Here is a 14,511-nt window from a genome sequence, read left to right on the forward strand (position 1 = left end):
CAACATTTCTAATAACTGAGACTTTCCAGTTTTCTACCAGTACAAGATAAGTAATATTTGAAGGGGCACATTTTTATGGGTGGCAGGGTACGGATGAGGAGTGGGGAGGAAGGTACCAACTCAGCAGTTAATTCACAGAGCCCTGTCCCAACATGTACCCCCCAGAAGGCCATCTTCCCCTTCAGTCTTAACTGAATTGTGTGTAAACTTTGTACTGTATGCACCTTAAAAAACCATAAGTGTCTCCTAGGTACATCATTTCCTACATTAAGATTTTGACAGCCTAGAAGAAAACTTTTCCAGAAAATGCAGTTATCGTGAACAGTGAAGTCCAGCACCCAAACATCCTGCCCTGCCCTGTCAGAAAAATAGGACACGTGGAGAAGAGTGTGGATGGTCATAAAAAATTCACAAGATCATGAAGAACTGAGAATCAAAAACATACACATTTTCAAATGTATTGCAATGGGACAAAAGATATCTGTGGTTGGTGTTGGCCTTAAAGTAAAGGTTCTGGGGCATTCGAGGGGAGTGGAATCAAGAAAGCAGGAAGAGCTGAGAACTGAAAGGCAACCATGAAACAGCAATGACAATCCAAAGCCTTCTTCACCAGCAAGTGGAAAACTTTCTTGGTAATTAAGAGAGGGATCGCCTTACACCTAAACAACAAATGTAATGCTTACAAAATGAAAACGTGGGCCGCCCCTGACTCAAAGGCTAGTGTGGCACATCACATTACTGATGTTCAAATGATTTCTAAAACCACAGAACCTGAAAAAGCCAAAAGGACCTTGATGAAGACGGTAAAGAGGACTTTTATTAAGAGCAAATGAAAACAAACACCAACAACGTAAAGGCTGCTTCAATCTTTGATTCACTAAGTTTACAGGAAGGTGGCCATATTCCTCTTTCCAGGTCATTCTTCCATCTACTTTTAAAAGAAGCAAATGATATTTTAAGAATAAGTAAATAAAAGGAAGGTGACGGAAGAGAGTAAGATAAGAAAGCAAACTCCCTAAGATCTCTTCAGGTTCCCCTTAGTGCTTCACACCATCCAGCCCTGTGGTAGCCCTGACACATTACATACAATGAATGGTAGCCCTGATTCATTAAATTATGTTTAGTTACATTCTGCCTGTCTAATGGGGCAAGGAAGTATGTGATGTATTTTCAAAGAACTGAAACAAAAATAGTGCTGAAAAATGAAACTCTTCTGGTAATTAAATCCTTCAAATAGCCAGGAAAAAACCCAAATTAGTTATCCAAAACATCCCACCTCCCTAACATGACTCCCTGTGGAGCAGCCCTCTTCAAAACATTCCAACAAATAGTGTAGAATACTAAATTTTAAGGAGATGAAATAGACGTTTAAAAGGCTAATCTTCATTGTGCTCTAAACCAGTTAATGGGAAGCCCAATCATGTTAATTAAGAAAAAATGTCATAAGACAAAACTACAGCCCCGATCCTTCATGCCATATCCCCCAGCTGAAGAGGATTTTTAAAATCAGCCAAACATTCCAAGCCTAATTACAAAGCAGTTTTTTAAAATTCTTCCTGTTTTTGCAGGTAGGCTTACAAAGTAAAGAAATAAATTCAACACATTTAGCACCTACTTGCTCAAGGCATGTAGGACATTAAGAGAAATGAGGGTGATCTGGACCCTGCACTCAAAGAACTTTTAGGATCTACAAGACACAGAACTTGGTAAGCATCTAACAGACCAAGCCAGCTGCTGTGAGAACAACAGAGGAGAAATCAAATTTAGGGTTGCTTAATCATTTCTCTACCTTAAACAGCATTCTCATACACCTTGGGTTACAAAATAAGAAATAAAGTATTACTTCTCAGGTAAAACTTTTCTTAAGTTTTTCTAAGTTCAAAAATGAGGTATAGGGCTTCCCTGGCGGCGCAGTGGTTGAGAGTCCGCCTGCCGATGCAGGCGACACGGGTTTGTGCCCCGGTCCAGGAAGATCAGCTGGGCCCGTGAGCCATGGCCACTGAGCCTGCGCATCCAGAGCCTGTGCTCCGCAACGGGAGAGGCCACAACAGTGAGGCCCGCGTACCGCAAGAAAAAAAAAAAAGGAGGTATAAAAATTTTGTATCTTTGATTTACCAAAAAAAAAAACAAGTGGAAGTCCCTCATAATTCCATCACCAGTAGATAAACATTTCCTATTGTAATATAAATGGAAGATTTAAAAATCAGCACAGCTAAGAATGGAAAAAGAGATTGAGAAAGTAAACTGATATGAGAAAGGGATTTTATGTAAAAGGAAAGAGATAACCTTTTGTGAACTTTATGAAAGTGAAAGCTATACAGGATAGGAAGCAACTAAATTATTTTAAGATCATGAATGAAGTGTTTTTAAAAACATCTCAATAATTATTAACTATTCTATTCTACTTACAGAAAAATGTCTTAATTTCACAAATATCATCATTCCAATAAATTCTCAATTTTAAAATTGACAAAGGCTTGAAAAATTGCAGATACAGAAAGAAACATAATTACCATTCCTCATTTAAAAGCAAATCCCAGGATTACCATATACACGTTACTATATATAAAATAGATAATCAATAAGGACCTACTGTATAGCACAGGGAACTCTACTCAATATTCTGTAATAACCTATATGGGAAAAGAATCTGAAAAAGAATGGCTATATGTATATGTATAACTGAATCACTTAGCCGTACACATGAAACTAACACAACACTGTAAATCAACTATACTCCATTATAAAATAAAAATTAAAATAAATTTCCAAATCAGATCCCACTAGGTCATCAGTGATATCCTTACAGAAACAACACTTCAGTCCATATTTAAACCAACGGAATTGGGACAAACTTTCTCACCTCACTTTATCCTTGCAGACCACAGTAAAAGTACTAACCTCATTCTGCTGTACACAGCTAACTAATCTTTCTTTGTGAGCAGAATCCAAACTTAAATGTAAGTAAATCTAAGTACAAGGGGTTCACTGGAGCACTGTTTATAATAGCAGAAAAATGAAAACCAATTAAATGTCCATCAGTGAGGTTAGTTCAATAAACCGTAAAACAGCCATTCAACAGAATACAATGAAGCCAGGAAAACTAAGTCAGCAGTTCTGCATTTACTAGCATTATACAGAACCTTCAAGATAACTTGCTCACTGAAAAAAAAGCAAAGTGTAGAAATGTGATTACTACGCTACCTTCTGTGTATGAAAAAGAAAGAATATATATACATACCATATATATTTGTATAATATGTAGATGTGAACTGTGTCGACTTGATCAATCTGGGTATTTCTTAGTCTTCTACTTAACACCAGCACTAACTATCCCCTCCCCCCCCAAACACACCTTTTATCAGTCTCCTCCTTTAAGGACAACTGGAATGTTACTTTTCTGTAGGCTCCCAGTGACAAGTATAAAATGCCAGTAATGCAAACTCCCCCCTATTATACTGATGCTTGTGCTCCTCTTTGCACAACATTAGGGAAATAAATGAGATTACGTATACAAAGCATGCAGCATACATCTAGCGAGCAATCAAACAGCAATCTCCTCCCCCCCCCACTATAAAGATTTTTCCTATATTTTTAAGTTGTTTATCTAGGTTTATATCCTATTATTTACAAGTTTAGTCTTTTTCTTCAGCTGCCCCAACATTTCTGGAGCTAACATTTTTCTCTAATCATCTTTGGAATATTCATCTCATAAAGACTCAAACCGAGTAAATTACTTTCAGTTCTCAAGTTGTATAATTATGTGAAGATGGGCTCTTTGAAGCAGGAGTCAGAAACTTTTTCTCTAATGGGCTATCAGACAGTAAATATTTTTAGACTCTGTAGGCCACATGCTCTCAGTCACATATTCTTCCTTTCGGAAAAAAAAAAACTTTAAAAATGTAAAAAACATTATTAGCTAATAGGCCAAATTGGCAACACGGTTTGCCAATCCCTGCTCTCAACGGTCAGTTCACTTTTATCCATTTTCGTTTTTGGTGACTTTTTCCCTTGACACTTCTTAAACGACTTCATTTGCATATAATTAAGTCATCAGAACCTTAAAACTTGTTTCATATGTCTATTTCTCCATTTTACCATGGCCAGCTCTTACAGTTTTAAAAGCAAATACATAAAAAAGAAAAAGAAAAAACCAGAACTGAAAAATAACCAGGAGAAAGTAATGAAACTAATGAGTAAGATTAATTGAAGTTGAAAAGCCAAAAACACCTGAACAATTCAAAACAATGATGGAAACTGATCAGGAGGTACTTTAATGGAAGTGACATCTGAACAATGTAAAATTACCCCAGAAATGAGTAACAAAATAAAACCTAATCTGGAATGAAAGTTCTAGAAAGACATGAAGAAACAAATAATCATGACAAACCTGGGTATTTGTTAGTGCAACAACCCTGGGAACCTCCCCTCACACCTGTTCTCAATGTCAGTGCCAGAAGGCCACCTGGAGAACTTCCTTTGGGGACTGGAGTCTTAGGTCACTACATCTCCTGGCCTCTTCCCTGTCTACATAAATCCACCTTCCCCACTGCAGTTATAGGTCTGCCCCTGAAAAGATCATCTCATCATGACAGCCCCTCCTCCCCTTCACTCCCACTTAAACCCTCTGGCCCATGAAATAATGTTCACACTCCTTAACAGAGCAGGCAAGGTTTACAACATCTGACCTTCACCCCATACCCCATCCTCTCCCTCATCAGTTTCTCAACCATTAACATGCCTAAAATCACCTAGGACATTAATCAAAATGAAGACATTATATCAGTATCTATATTCATCTAAACTGTGCCCTACAAAGATAAGTTTTAGAGATTCCAATATGCAAAATAATAGCTAGCAGGATTTGCAAACTGGCAGAAAGATCAATTGATTGTTTCGTCTTGCCTTTTTTATTTTTTAATATTTATTTGGTTGCACCGGGTCCTTGTTGCAGCAGGCGGGCGCCTTAGTTGGGCTCCTTAGTTGTGGCAGGTGAACTCTTAGTTGCGGCACACATATGGGATCTAGTTTCCCGACCAGGGATCGAACCCGGGCCCCCTGCACTGGGAGCGAGGAGTCTTATCCACTGCGTCACTAGGGAAGTCCTTTGTTTGGTTTTTAAAAAATTGAATCTGAGTGTCCTTGGGCAGGGCAAGAAAGGATCCATTCTGACAAAGGCCCCGCCATATATTCACCTAATAATGCGATCTGTCAGGCCTCAGAGGAAGGCATCTGAGATTTTGACTCCCACTAGCCTACTAAAGCAGAAACTTAAGTAATGAGTGATGAGGAAAACTGACAATGCATACATGGAGGGTCTGAGGAACCAAGGAAGACCAAGATAAGTGTGAAAACTACAAAGGAAAGATGGAAGAAAAACAGCAAGATCAACTGAGAAAGGAAAAAAATCATCAGCAGATAGGAAGAAATTACAACCTCGCATGAGGCAAGACCTCTGTTGAAAAAGCCGGGAAGAAAAGGAAATTTTCTTAAAAGTAATAATTTTCACAGAAAATCAACAGGCTTTATGTAATGTTTTATGAAGAGATGTTAACCTTGGAATTTGAACATGAGTTTTGTAAAAAGAAACTCTGGGGAGGGGTAGGGAGATCATTAAACAATACTAGTAGTTGTTAAATACTATAGCAGTTCCATTTCAAAGGCTTATTTGTATCATATACTTAAATATATATATATATATAAAAGACTACATTATATTCTCAACATTTGGCAAAATCACTCTCCACATCAGTTTACCTGCCAACTGAAATGCAAAAATAGATTTTTTAAATCTGTAATAGAAATTAGAAATGTGTAATAGAAATTAAACAAGAGACGTGTGGCTGAGTTCTTTCTCTTCTCCCTTCTTCTGTACTGTAAGGTTCAGCTTTACACAGCAGTGGAGGAATGGAACTTCACCCTTCACTGCCTTCTACTCACCTCTTCATCAGAAGGACCAAGAGACTTGACCCACACCTACAATTCATAAATCCCATTGCTTCCTGATGAAGCACAGTGGGATTAATTATAACAAATGAGTTGTGTATCATTCTGTATACTTGGAATATTAATCCCAGTCACTTACAGCCGGCTCTCACCCCAAAACGGGAATTTACAGGAGAAGACAAGACTCTGGACCCAAGACACCACAGCAAATCCAAGGGACAGACTTCAGTCCTGGAACAACTTTTCTGATCGCCGTGGGGTTTCCGTGAGGCATTCAAAGGCTAAGGTATAAGCCAAGCTCTTAAGCCAAAATACTGTTGACCTACCCGCCTGAAATTATCTGTTCTAATAAGTGAAACCAGCATTTATGCCTTGTAAATGCTGCTTATCTTACACTGGCAGACAAACTGGAAACCGTGTTTTAAAATGGATCACTAAAAGGAAAAATCCTGAGTTCAAATGGAGAGACACCTCTTGACTCCGAATGTTTTGGCTGCCTTCAGACATCAAAGGAAACTTTCATGAATCACCAGGTAAAAGCAGCAGGAAAGGAAGCACAGTTTGTGTGTTTGTTCTACCCAAACAGGACAATCACATAATAAATAGAAAAAAAAAAAAGGCCTCTCCAAACAGGAATGTCCGAACACACCCAGATGCCTAAAATTCTCCTATTCTCAACATCCGAATTGTCTCTTCCCTCTCTTCGTGGGAAACCTGTTAACATTTCCGGGTCTGACAAAGTCCGAAAAGCCTTCCAACTTCCCTCCACAGTTTAATAAAATAGCCGGGGTAATTGACTGGCCGGTCCCAGCCAGGTCAAGCCGCTCTTTGAGGGCTCCTTGTTTCCTTCCCGGTGGTCCCTCAGAACCCCAACTCTGCTCCGCCATCGTTTACTTCTCCCCCCAACCCACCCCAGCACCTCCCCACTACACCCCGGCCCTGACCCTCCCCGGCCGGCCGCGTCCCCTCGCGCCCCGCCCCCTGCGCCTCCCCAACCGGGTCCCAAAGTCCCTTCCTCAGGCCCTCAAAGGCGACCCTGCCCTCGGGACCCGCCCCTCCTCACGACCCCAAAGCCACCCCACCCCAACCCCTCACCGGGCCCTTCAGTGGCGCGCACGCGGGCGGGGCCCCGCCCCCCGGGCCTCGCACTCCGGGGTCCCGGGGGGAGGGGACCCCGGCCCCAGCCACGCCCCCCACAGATAATGGGTGACATGGCGGTCCCCACAATCCCCCGCCCGGCTCCTCTCCGCTCCTCCTCTGCGGGCCCGGCAGCCTCGCTCACCCACACGAATAGGCTGTCCGAGAGCAGGTACTGGGCCACGTCGCGGGCACGGGGTCCTCCGGTGCTCGGCCGGACGAGCGCGGCCGGGTCTGGCTGCACCGGGGCCGTTACCGGCTCCGCCTCGGCGGGCCCAGGCCCGGGCCTGGCCTCGGGCTGGCTGAGAGCGCGGTAGGCGCTGACGATGGTGCCGAGCAGGGCCAGGCCGCTGAGGCCCGTGTAGGTGCGGAGGCTGGGCCAGGGGAAGCGCTCGAGGAAGAGCAGCGGCATGGCGGCAGCGGCGGCTTCCAGCCCCCAGGCCTCCCCGCGCTGCGGCCGGGCCACGACGGCCTCGCGAACGGCGCCCACGGGCTCTGGCGTCGCCGTTGCCGTCGCCGCTGCCGCCGCCTCCTCGCCGGGCCGGGCCGGGCCGCTCCAGGCCGCTCGCGCCGCTCCGCCCCGCGCCGCTCCCGCTGCTGCCCCTGCCGGCGCGGAAGAGCCTTGGCTGGCTAGGGGCGGGCCGCCGCCCCCAGCAGGGTGCGGGCGGGACGGGCGCGGGGGCGCGGCCTCCGTCCCCCGCCCCTATCGGTCGCACCGCCGGCTGGCTGGCGAAGGCCACGGCCGCAGGCCCTGGGGCCCAGAACCCAGCATTATCCTCCGCCGAAACCCCAGCTCGGTCTGGCCGGCGGACGCACGGGGCACCCGACCGGGGCCGAGCCCAAGCGTCACTCAGGCCCGACGGCGCTGACAAGCGGTCAAGCCCTGGCCGCGTGGCCGATCCGCGGGACTCGGGGACCCCCACCACCGGGCGTCCGGCCACTTGTCCCTTCCCTTGCTTCCTTAAACGCCCCCTTAAGCAGGTTACCCCGGAGCACCCCCTGCGGGCCTAGGAGCTTCCTAGGTGGCTGAAAAAGGAGATGGTGCTTAGGGAATAATAGAGGCCCTGACCCCATAGAAAGAAAATTAACCAACGGTCTTAAATTCCTCGCAAATAGTTTCTGCTGTTTACTCCTAACCTCCAGCAGAGTCTAAAACGAATCTGATTAAGCAGGAAATAAAAATGTGTTCCCTCATACAGCAGGTAGGAATGTAAAATGGTGCAACTATTTTGGAAAGTGGTCTGTCAGCTCCTCAAAAAGTTTAAACCTAAGAGTGACCATTTGACCTTGCAATTCCACTCCTAGGTAAATAACCAAGAGAAATGAAAACACACCACCACACAAAATGTGCACACAAATGTCAATAGCAACGGTATTCTTAATAGCCAAAGGTAGAAACAACCCTAATGTCCCTCAAGCGATGAATGGATACCTAAGTTATCCCCTACAATGGAATAGTATTCAGCCATGAAAATGAATGAAGTACTGATACATGCTGCAACATGGACAAACCTTGACAACATGCTAAGTGACAGCAGCCACACAAATGCCACATAGCGTGATTCCATTTATTCGAAATGTCCAGCACAAGCAAAAACATAGGTAGACAGAGAAAGTAGATTATTTGGTTGCTTAGGGAGATGAGGGAACTGAAGTATAAAAGCTAAACATGGATTTCTTTTTGAGGTGAGGAAAGTGTTCTAAAATTGTGGTGACTGTGGCACAACTCTGAATATACTAAAAATCTTTAATTGTATATATGGTGAAATATGTAAAGTATAGCTCAATAAGGCTGTTAAAAAAAGAAAGAAAGAAAGAAAAGCACTACCAAAGAAAAGTGCTATCTTGGAGGTCTTATTCCTCATTGTATCCCCAAGGCCTGTACTAGTGCCTGATGCAGAGTAGGTATTCAGCAAATATTTGTTGAATCTTACAAACTTTCAAAAGAAAAGGACTAAAATATATTCAAGGTCTCTTTCATACCTAATATTCTAATTCTAAAAGTTTGTTAGAAAACAAAAGATCGCTCAGCTCAACGTTATTACTATCCAATTTGTAATTTTTAGAAACATCCTATTAAAGGGCCTGTGATGAACACAACAGTTTGGCTTTTACTGGGGAGGGAGGATGAGCGTACACACACACACACTTTTATATGAGATCTATATGATTATACTTTCAGTTCCCTTTGGTTCTCTACCTGCAGACATTTGATTAAAATGCTAAACTTTCAACTTTATTGGTAAATTAAGTTTTATATGGAAAAAAAGGATAGTGATTTTCCACAAGTAACTGTTCTACTTTATCCAAGCCCCCATAAATTTTAAACCACACTATCCAACTATCCAAATTCAATCCAAGCCACAATAGTCATAAAATATCATATACCAAACTTGTCCTGTCACCATAAGAGGCTACTGTTAATAAATCTGTCCTTATTAAGGTACAGTATTCCACCATCTTGAATTCAAAGTGTTATACTCTGAGTTATATTTTGAGAGAACCACTACTTTCTAAGTGTTAAAACTTCAGGCAACCTGTTTCCTGGAATGACTTTGTGTTTAATAGCAACTTTTAACATTTGATTCTGACTACATAAAAACTATAGTCTAAATATTATACTTTTAGAAGCTTGTAATTTCTGAAGATTCAATATGAGAATAGGTGACATTAACCTAACTATATAAGGTTATTTTTTATTTGCATTTTAAAAGATCTTAAAGGTTTGCATCTGGACATCTCACTGGGATAATTAGTATTTGTTCTGCCAACATTTTGTCCTCACCCATTCCAAGAAGGTAGCCAGGCTTTTGCACATCCTTCCCTCAAGGATTTTTTTTTCAAGGACAGAACCCACCTTCTAAAGTCAACCAATGCTCCTGGTTCTTTGTACTGCATCCTACATCATGATAGGAGTGGGAAAGGAGACCAGACTCAGGGAGATGACTACTAGTGTGGCCAGGAAGGCTGGACCATAGGCATAGGGGCCACCTGCATCATTTGCATCCTAAGGCCCAAGTGTGGCAGGGAGGCAATGGATCCAGACTTAAGAAGCTAGTTCAGCTTGGACAAATATCCATGGAGTCCATGATGGAAGCTAGAGGTCTCCCCACCCCCACCTTCATTTCAGAGTACCATTTATGCTTTCTGGATTCGTATGACTTTGGGTAGGTCCCCTATTCCCAATAATGACTGAGACTGAATTCCCTGCCATTTTGTGAGACGGGGGCTCTGATTTGGTTTGATTTAAAGGAAATAAATATAACATTTCACACAAACCAGAGTTGTGAAGATTCATATCTAGATACATTATTGCTCTTTTCATTTTTAAAAATATCCAAAAGCCTTCTATATTCATGACCTCATTTGATTTTCACCATCCCGTGAGAAATGCTGAGTAGTCTGGGTGTTGTTTAAGGTTCTCAGCAGCCTAGGAACTGAACTTCATCATCTAATCCAGTAGCCTTCATTGTGCTCCCATGGAATTCTGCGTGTGTTTTCATTAGCTGGACCAATGTGTTCCATTACTAAATCTAGCAGAGGGGAAAAAATAATCAAGTTCATAGGGAAAAAAGTAAGTTAATGGGAACATTTCAGTTTTTAGCTTTTCTTTCATAATTTTTCATAGCTCTTTGGTGCCTGCTATAAACTAGTAAAATTTTCAGAAAAACTCTGCAATAACTGTATCAAGTTTTGTTCAACTTTTGTTCAGATATAAAGTCTCAAGGCTATGGTTTTATTACACATATATTCTCACGTTTTGAGTAAACCATTTCTATTACAATAATGAAATTAAATTGCAAAGTACTGGGTTGGCCAAAAAGTTCATTCGGTTAACGAAGACATCGTTCAATAAATTTCTTGGTGAAAATGAAAAATTTTTACTTAAAACCAAGTGAACTTTTTGGCCAACCCAATATTACAAAAGTAGCAAGCATGGTGTCACAGCACATCATGACCACCAAGCAAGTTTGATTAAAAAAAAACTAAAGTCAATACTCTCTTTGGAAACTGAGTCCCCAATGATATAACACAGTTAACAAAATTGCATGGCAACTTCTAAATGCCAGTCTTCAGGTTCCAAATCCAATGACCCTTTCACATTGCAGGAAACCGCATCTGCCTAAGACAACTGCCAACACACAATGGAGGAATGCAAGGGGAGGGCAACATGGATGTCCCAGGTCTTCAAGCCCTTGCTGTTATGCAAGTTGTCTCTTACCTAATGTAATGGCCTCTGGCCAATGATACTGAAAAAGAACCGTGCAGGATTTCTAATGGCATGCTAAGATTAGTAGCCACACACAAAATCAGAGTCATTCTAATTTTTTTTATTGAAATGACGATAAAATAAAAAAAGAACAGTGACCATTTTAATCAAACTTTTACTTTACAAATATAAAAATATAACCAAAACTTGTTTCTTTTATACATTTTTCTATAAACTTAATGCCAGAGAAATTCTCAAAGCCAAATTATAAATGATGCTTGTACATTATGATGTGAACACAGCAACCAAAGTTTAAGTTTTTAAATGTGCTGATCTTTCCCTTAACAGAACATAATACATTTTCTCAATTTAGCTCTAGTCTTAACGATACAATCTATCACTAAAATACAAATTACATCTAAACTGGCTTAATCTAGATTTACTTAGGTTTTAGTCAGTTTTTTCACAAAAACAAGCTAGATAAATACAAGCTAATATTAAAATGTGTTTTATGGCTCAAGTCAAATTACAGTATTATACTTCTCATTACATATTTAGCAAAGGCAAACTGCTTCAAATGAGTCCAGTTTAACCCAAATAATGAGTAATGTAAAACATGTGGAATAATTATAGGAAATCAAACCTCATGCTTATATAAGCTGACTTGTATTACAGTCAGCTTATATAAGTAAAACCCACTAGGCCTTCTCTGACAATGGGACTACAAAATTTTGCACTCTCTGAAGCAGTGTTAGTGATGGGCACATACTGTTCCAAACACTATGAACTAGTGAAAACATCAGGTTTGAAGAACTCAAACATGGAAAAGGTACTCCACGAATTTCATCTCAAAAAATGAAGTCATTAAAAACCTGAGAGTGTAAGAGTCGCACCATTTAAGAAAGGGAATTTTAAGCTGATTGCCTTAAAGGAGGACCTCTACCTCTCACTTCTAATTAGCCATGTAAGAAAACAGACTGGCTAGTTTGGGTATGTTTTATCCAAATAAAATGCTAACTTAACAGAACCCTTAAATATACAAAATAGGGCTTCCCTGGTGGTGAGAGTCCGCCTGCCAATGCAGGGGACACGGGTTCGTGCCCCGGTCCGGGAAGATCCCACGTGCCGCAGAGCGGCTGGGCCTGTGAGCCATGGCTGCTGAGCCTGCGCATCCGGAGCCTGTGCTCCGCAACAGGAGAGGCCACAACAGTGAGAGGCCCGCGTACCGCAAAAAAAAAAAAATAATAATAATAATAACTGAACCATACGATGCTAATTACAAGGGAAGACAATGATAAAAAGTAAGAAGTCTTAACTACTGTTAAAAGTACAAATTCATACACACAATTATCATAATGCTATTTTAAGTATTATCTAGTTTTAAAAAATCACAAGTCTTCATCACATAGAAAAAAATAGATTTCACTTTTCTTCAAAGGGATGTCAATCCTAAAATGATTTAAAACATTTGAGTAAAACTTTTTAGTTTTTCCCTCAACCTACTGAGTATTTTCCAATGCCATTTAGTAGTCTTATGTAGAGTATTCACTACTCAGATTACTCAGGGAAAAGAACACGGCATATATTGTAATTATACAATGCAAAAGTGGGCTCTCATTTACAAACAAACCTGGAATATAGAAGGCATTCAAAAATATAAGTTAATCAAGAGCTCATTTAAAAACTAGTCAGTATTTATTATTTAGAGAATTGGAATGCACATTTTAAGACTGTTGGTTCTTGAAGAAGTGTGATAAGAACTTACCTAATGAAAGTGTTAAACAGTACCCTTGTACCCTCTTTCTAATGGAATACATCAAATTTGAACTTCCCTAGTTCTACTAGTTTCATCAGGAAACTTAACAAGTGAGCATTGGGATACAACTATAACTAACCAGTTCAAATACAAGTTTTAAAAATTTGTGTTTGTGTTATAAATTTTACACTCAAAACCAGATCTATTATATTCCAAAGTTACTAACTCAGCCAACTTACTGTTTTTCTCACTTAAGCCCCAGGGTATGGATGACTGACTCAAGCACTTATACAACTGGGAAGTAATGCTCAAGAAAGAATTTCTAGGTCAAAGCTTAAGTTACAAAAGGACACAAGTGGCCTCGAATCAGATGACTCTTCAACTCAAACACTCCTTACTGACAGCACTTTATAAATCACACCAAGAAAAAGTCTGCCTCTCCTCACTCTCCCCAAATGGCAGGAGCTAACACACCTGCAAGTCATCACTGCAGCTTTTCATTTGGATTCCAGAAACAGTCATGGAAGGTGGGCTAGATCGAGCCATCTCCATCTCTGCCTTCCCCAATCTTGTAGGATTCATCAGTGAGCTCACCAGTAAAATTACAGTTAAGTTAGAAACAAGTGAATGTAAACCAGAAGGGCCGGACTGTTACACTTGAAGGAGGATGACTGTCCACAAAACTAGGGGCTTTTTCAAAGGAGATCCCTGGTCATTTTTGGTCCTGGAGACCGGTGCTCACCTACTACTAAGCATGGGCACAGTTATAGTCACTATTAGATACGTAATTGTGTGAAGATCTGACAGGACCTCAACTAAATAAACTTGAATGTTTATAAACATAATTGCTCAACTGCTCTTGGTCTGATTTTCTCAAGTCTAAATAGGGTATAATGTATGATGTATCTTTCACATCACCCAATATTCAGGAGAACAGCCCTGTGGTCAGTACCATAAAGACGTACAACTAACCAAAAGGTCATTTCTATCTATTAAAAACATTAACTGTGTCAATCTCTTTAAGTAGCTGCATCTTATAAGATTTCCTCTACATTAAACCTACAGTCAATCATTTGTAATAAGGCATACACAATATACCATTAAGCAATAACACGACCAGCAAACTCTTTTGCCTTAAGATTTATTTTTTAATTCCCTCAAATTTGATCCTAATTTAGCAGTGTTTTTAAAAGATTTTTTAATTTGGTATTTTTCTCTTAGGCTGACAAAATCTAATTGATTCAGATCATTCCAAAATATTTTTGAAAAGGCTTTGTGTCACTTGTTAAAACCAAATTTTCATCTCTTTCACTGTAACTTCACGTCAATTGAAATAACTAACTTTACAATCCAAGAGTTCAAAACGTAACAGGCCCACTTTTAGAAACTTCTTTCACCTTCACAGATCATTTTACCACGGTTGTAAGAATAACTAAGATACATAAATTCCAACAGCACAAAT

The 14,511-nt window shown here is 40.9% G+C and overlaps 1 protein-coding gene across 1 annotated transcript in view; it reads right to left on the reverse strand.

Moving 5' to 3' along the window:
- The window catches only part of AMFR (autocrine motility factor receptor), a 41,168-nt gene extending 33,184 nt beyond the window's left edge, over positions 1-7,984 (reverse strand). Inside the window, exon 1 of the mRNA XM_079906252.1 lies at positions 7,229-7,984. Coding sequence (XP_079762378.1) covers positions 7,229-7,495 — 267 coding nt within the window. The 5' untranslated portion in view covers positions 7,496-7,984. The remainder of the gene's footprint in view (positions 1-7,228) is intronic.
- Between the last annotated feature and the right edge of the window lie 6,527 nt (positions 7,985-14,511).

This window comes from Stenella coeruleoalba (assembly GCF_951394435.1).
Source record: "Stenella coeruleoalba genome assembly, chromosome: 20".
Classification (NCBI taxonomy): Eukaryota; Metazoa; Chordata; class Mammalia; order Artiodactyla; family Delphinidae; genus Stenella; species Stenella coeruleoalba.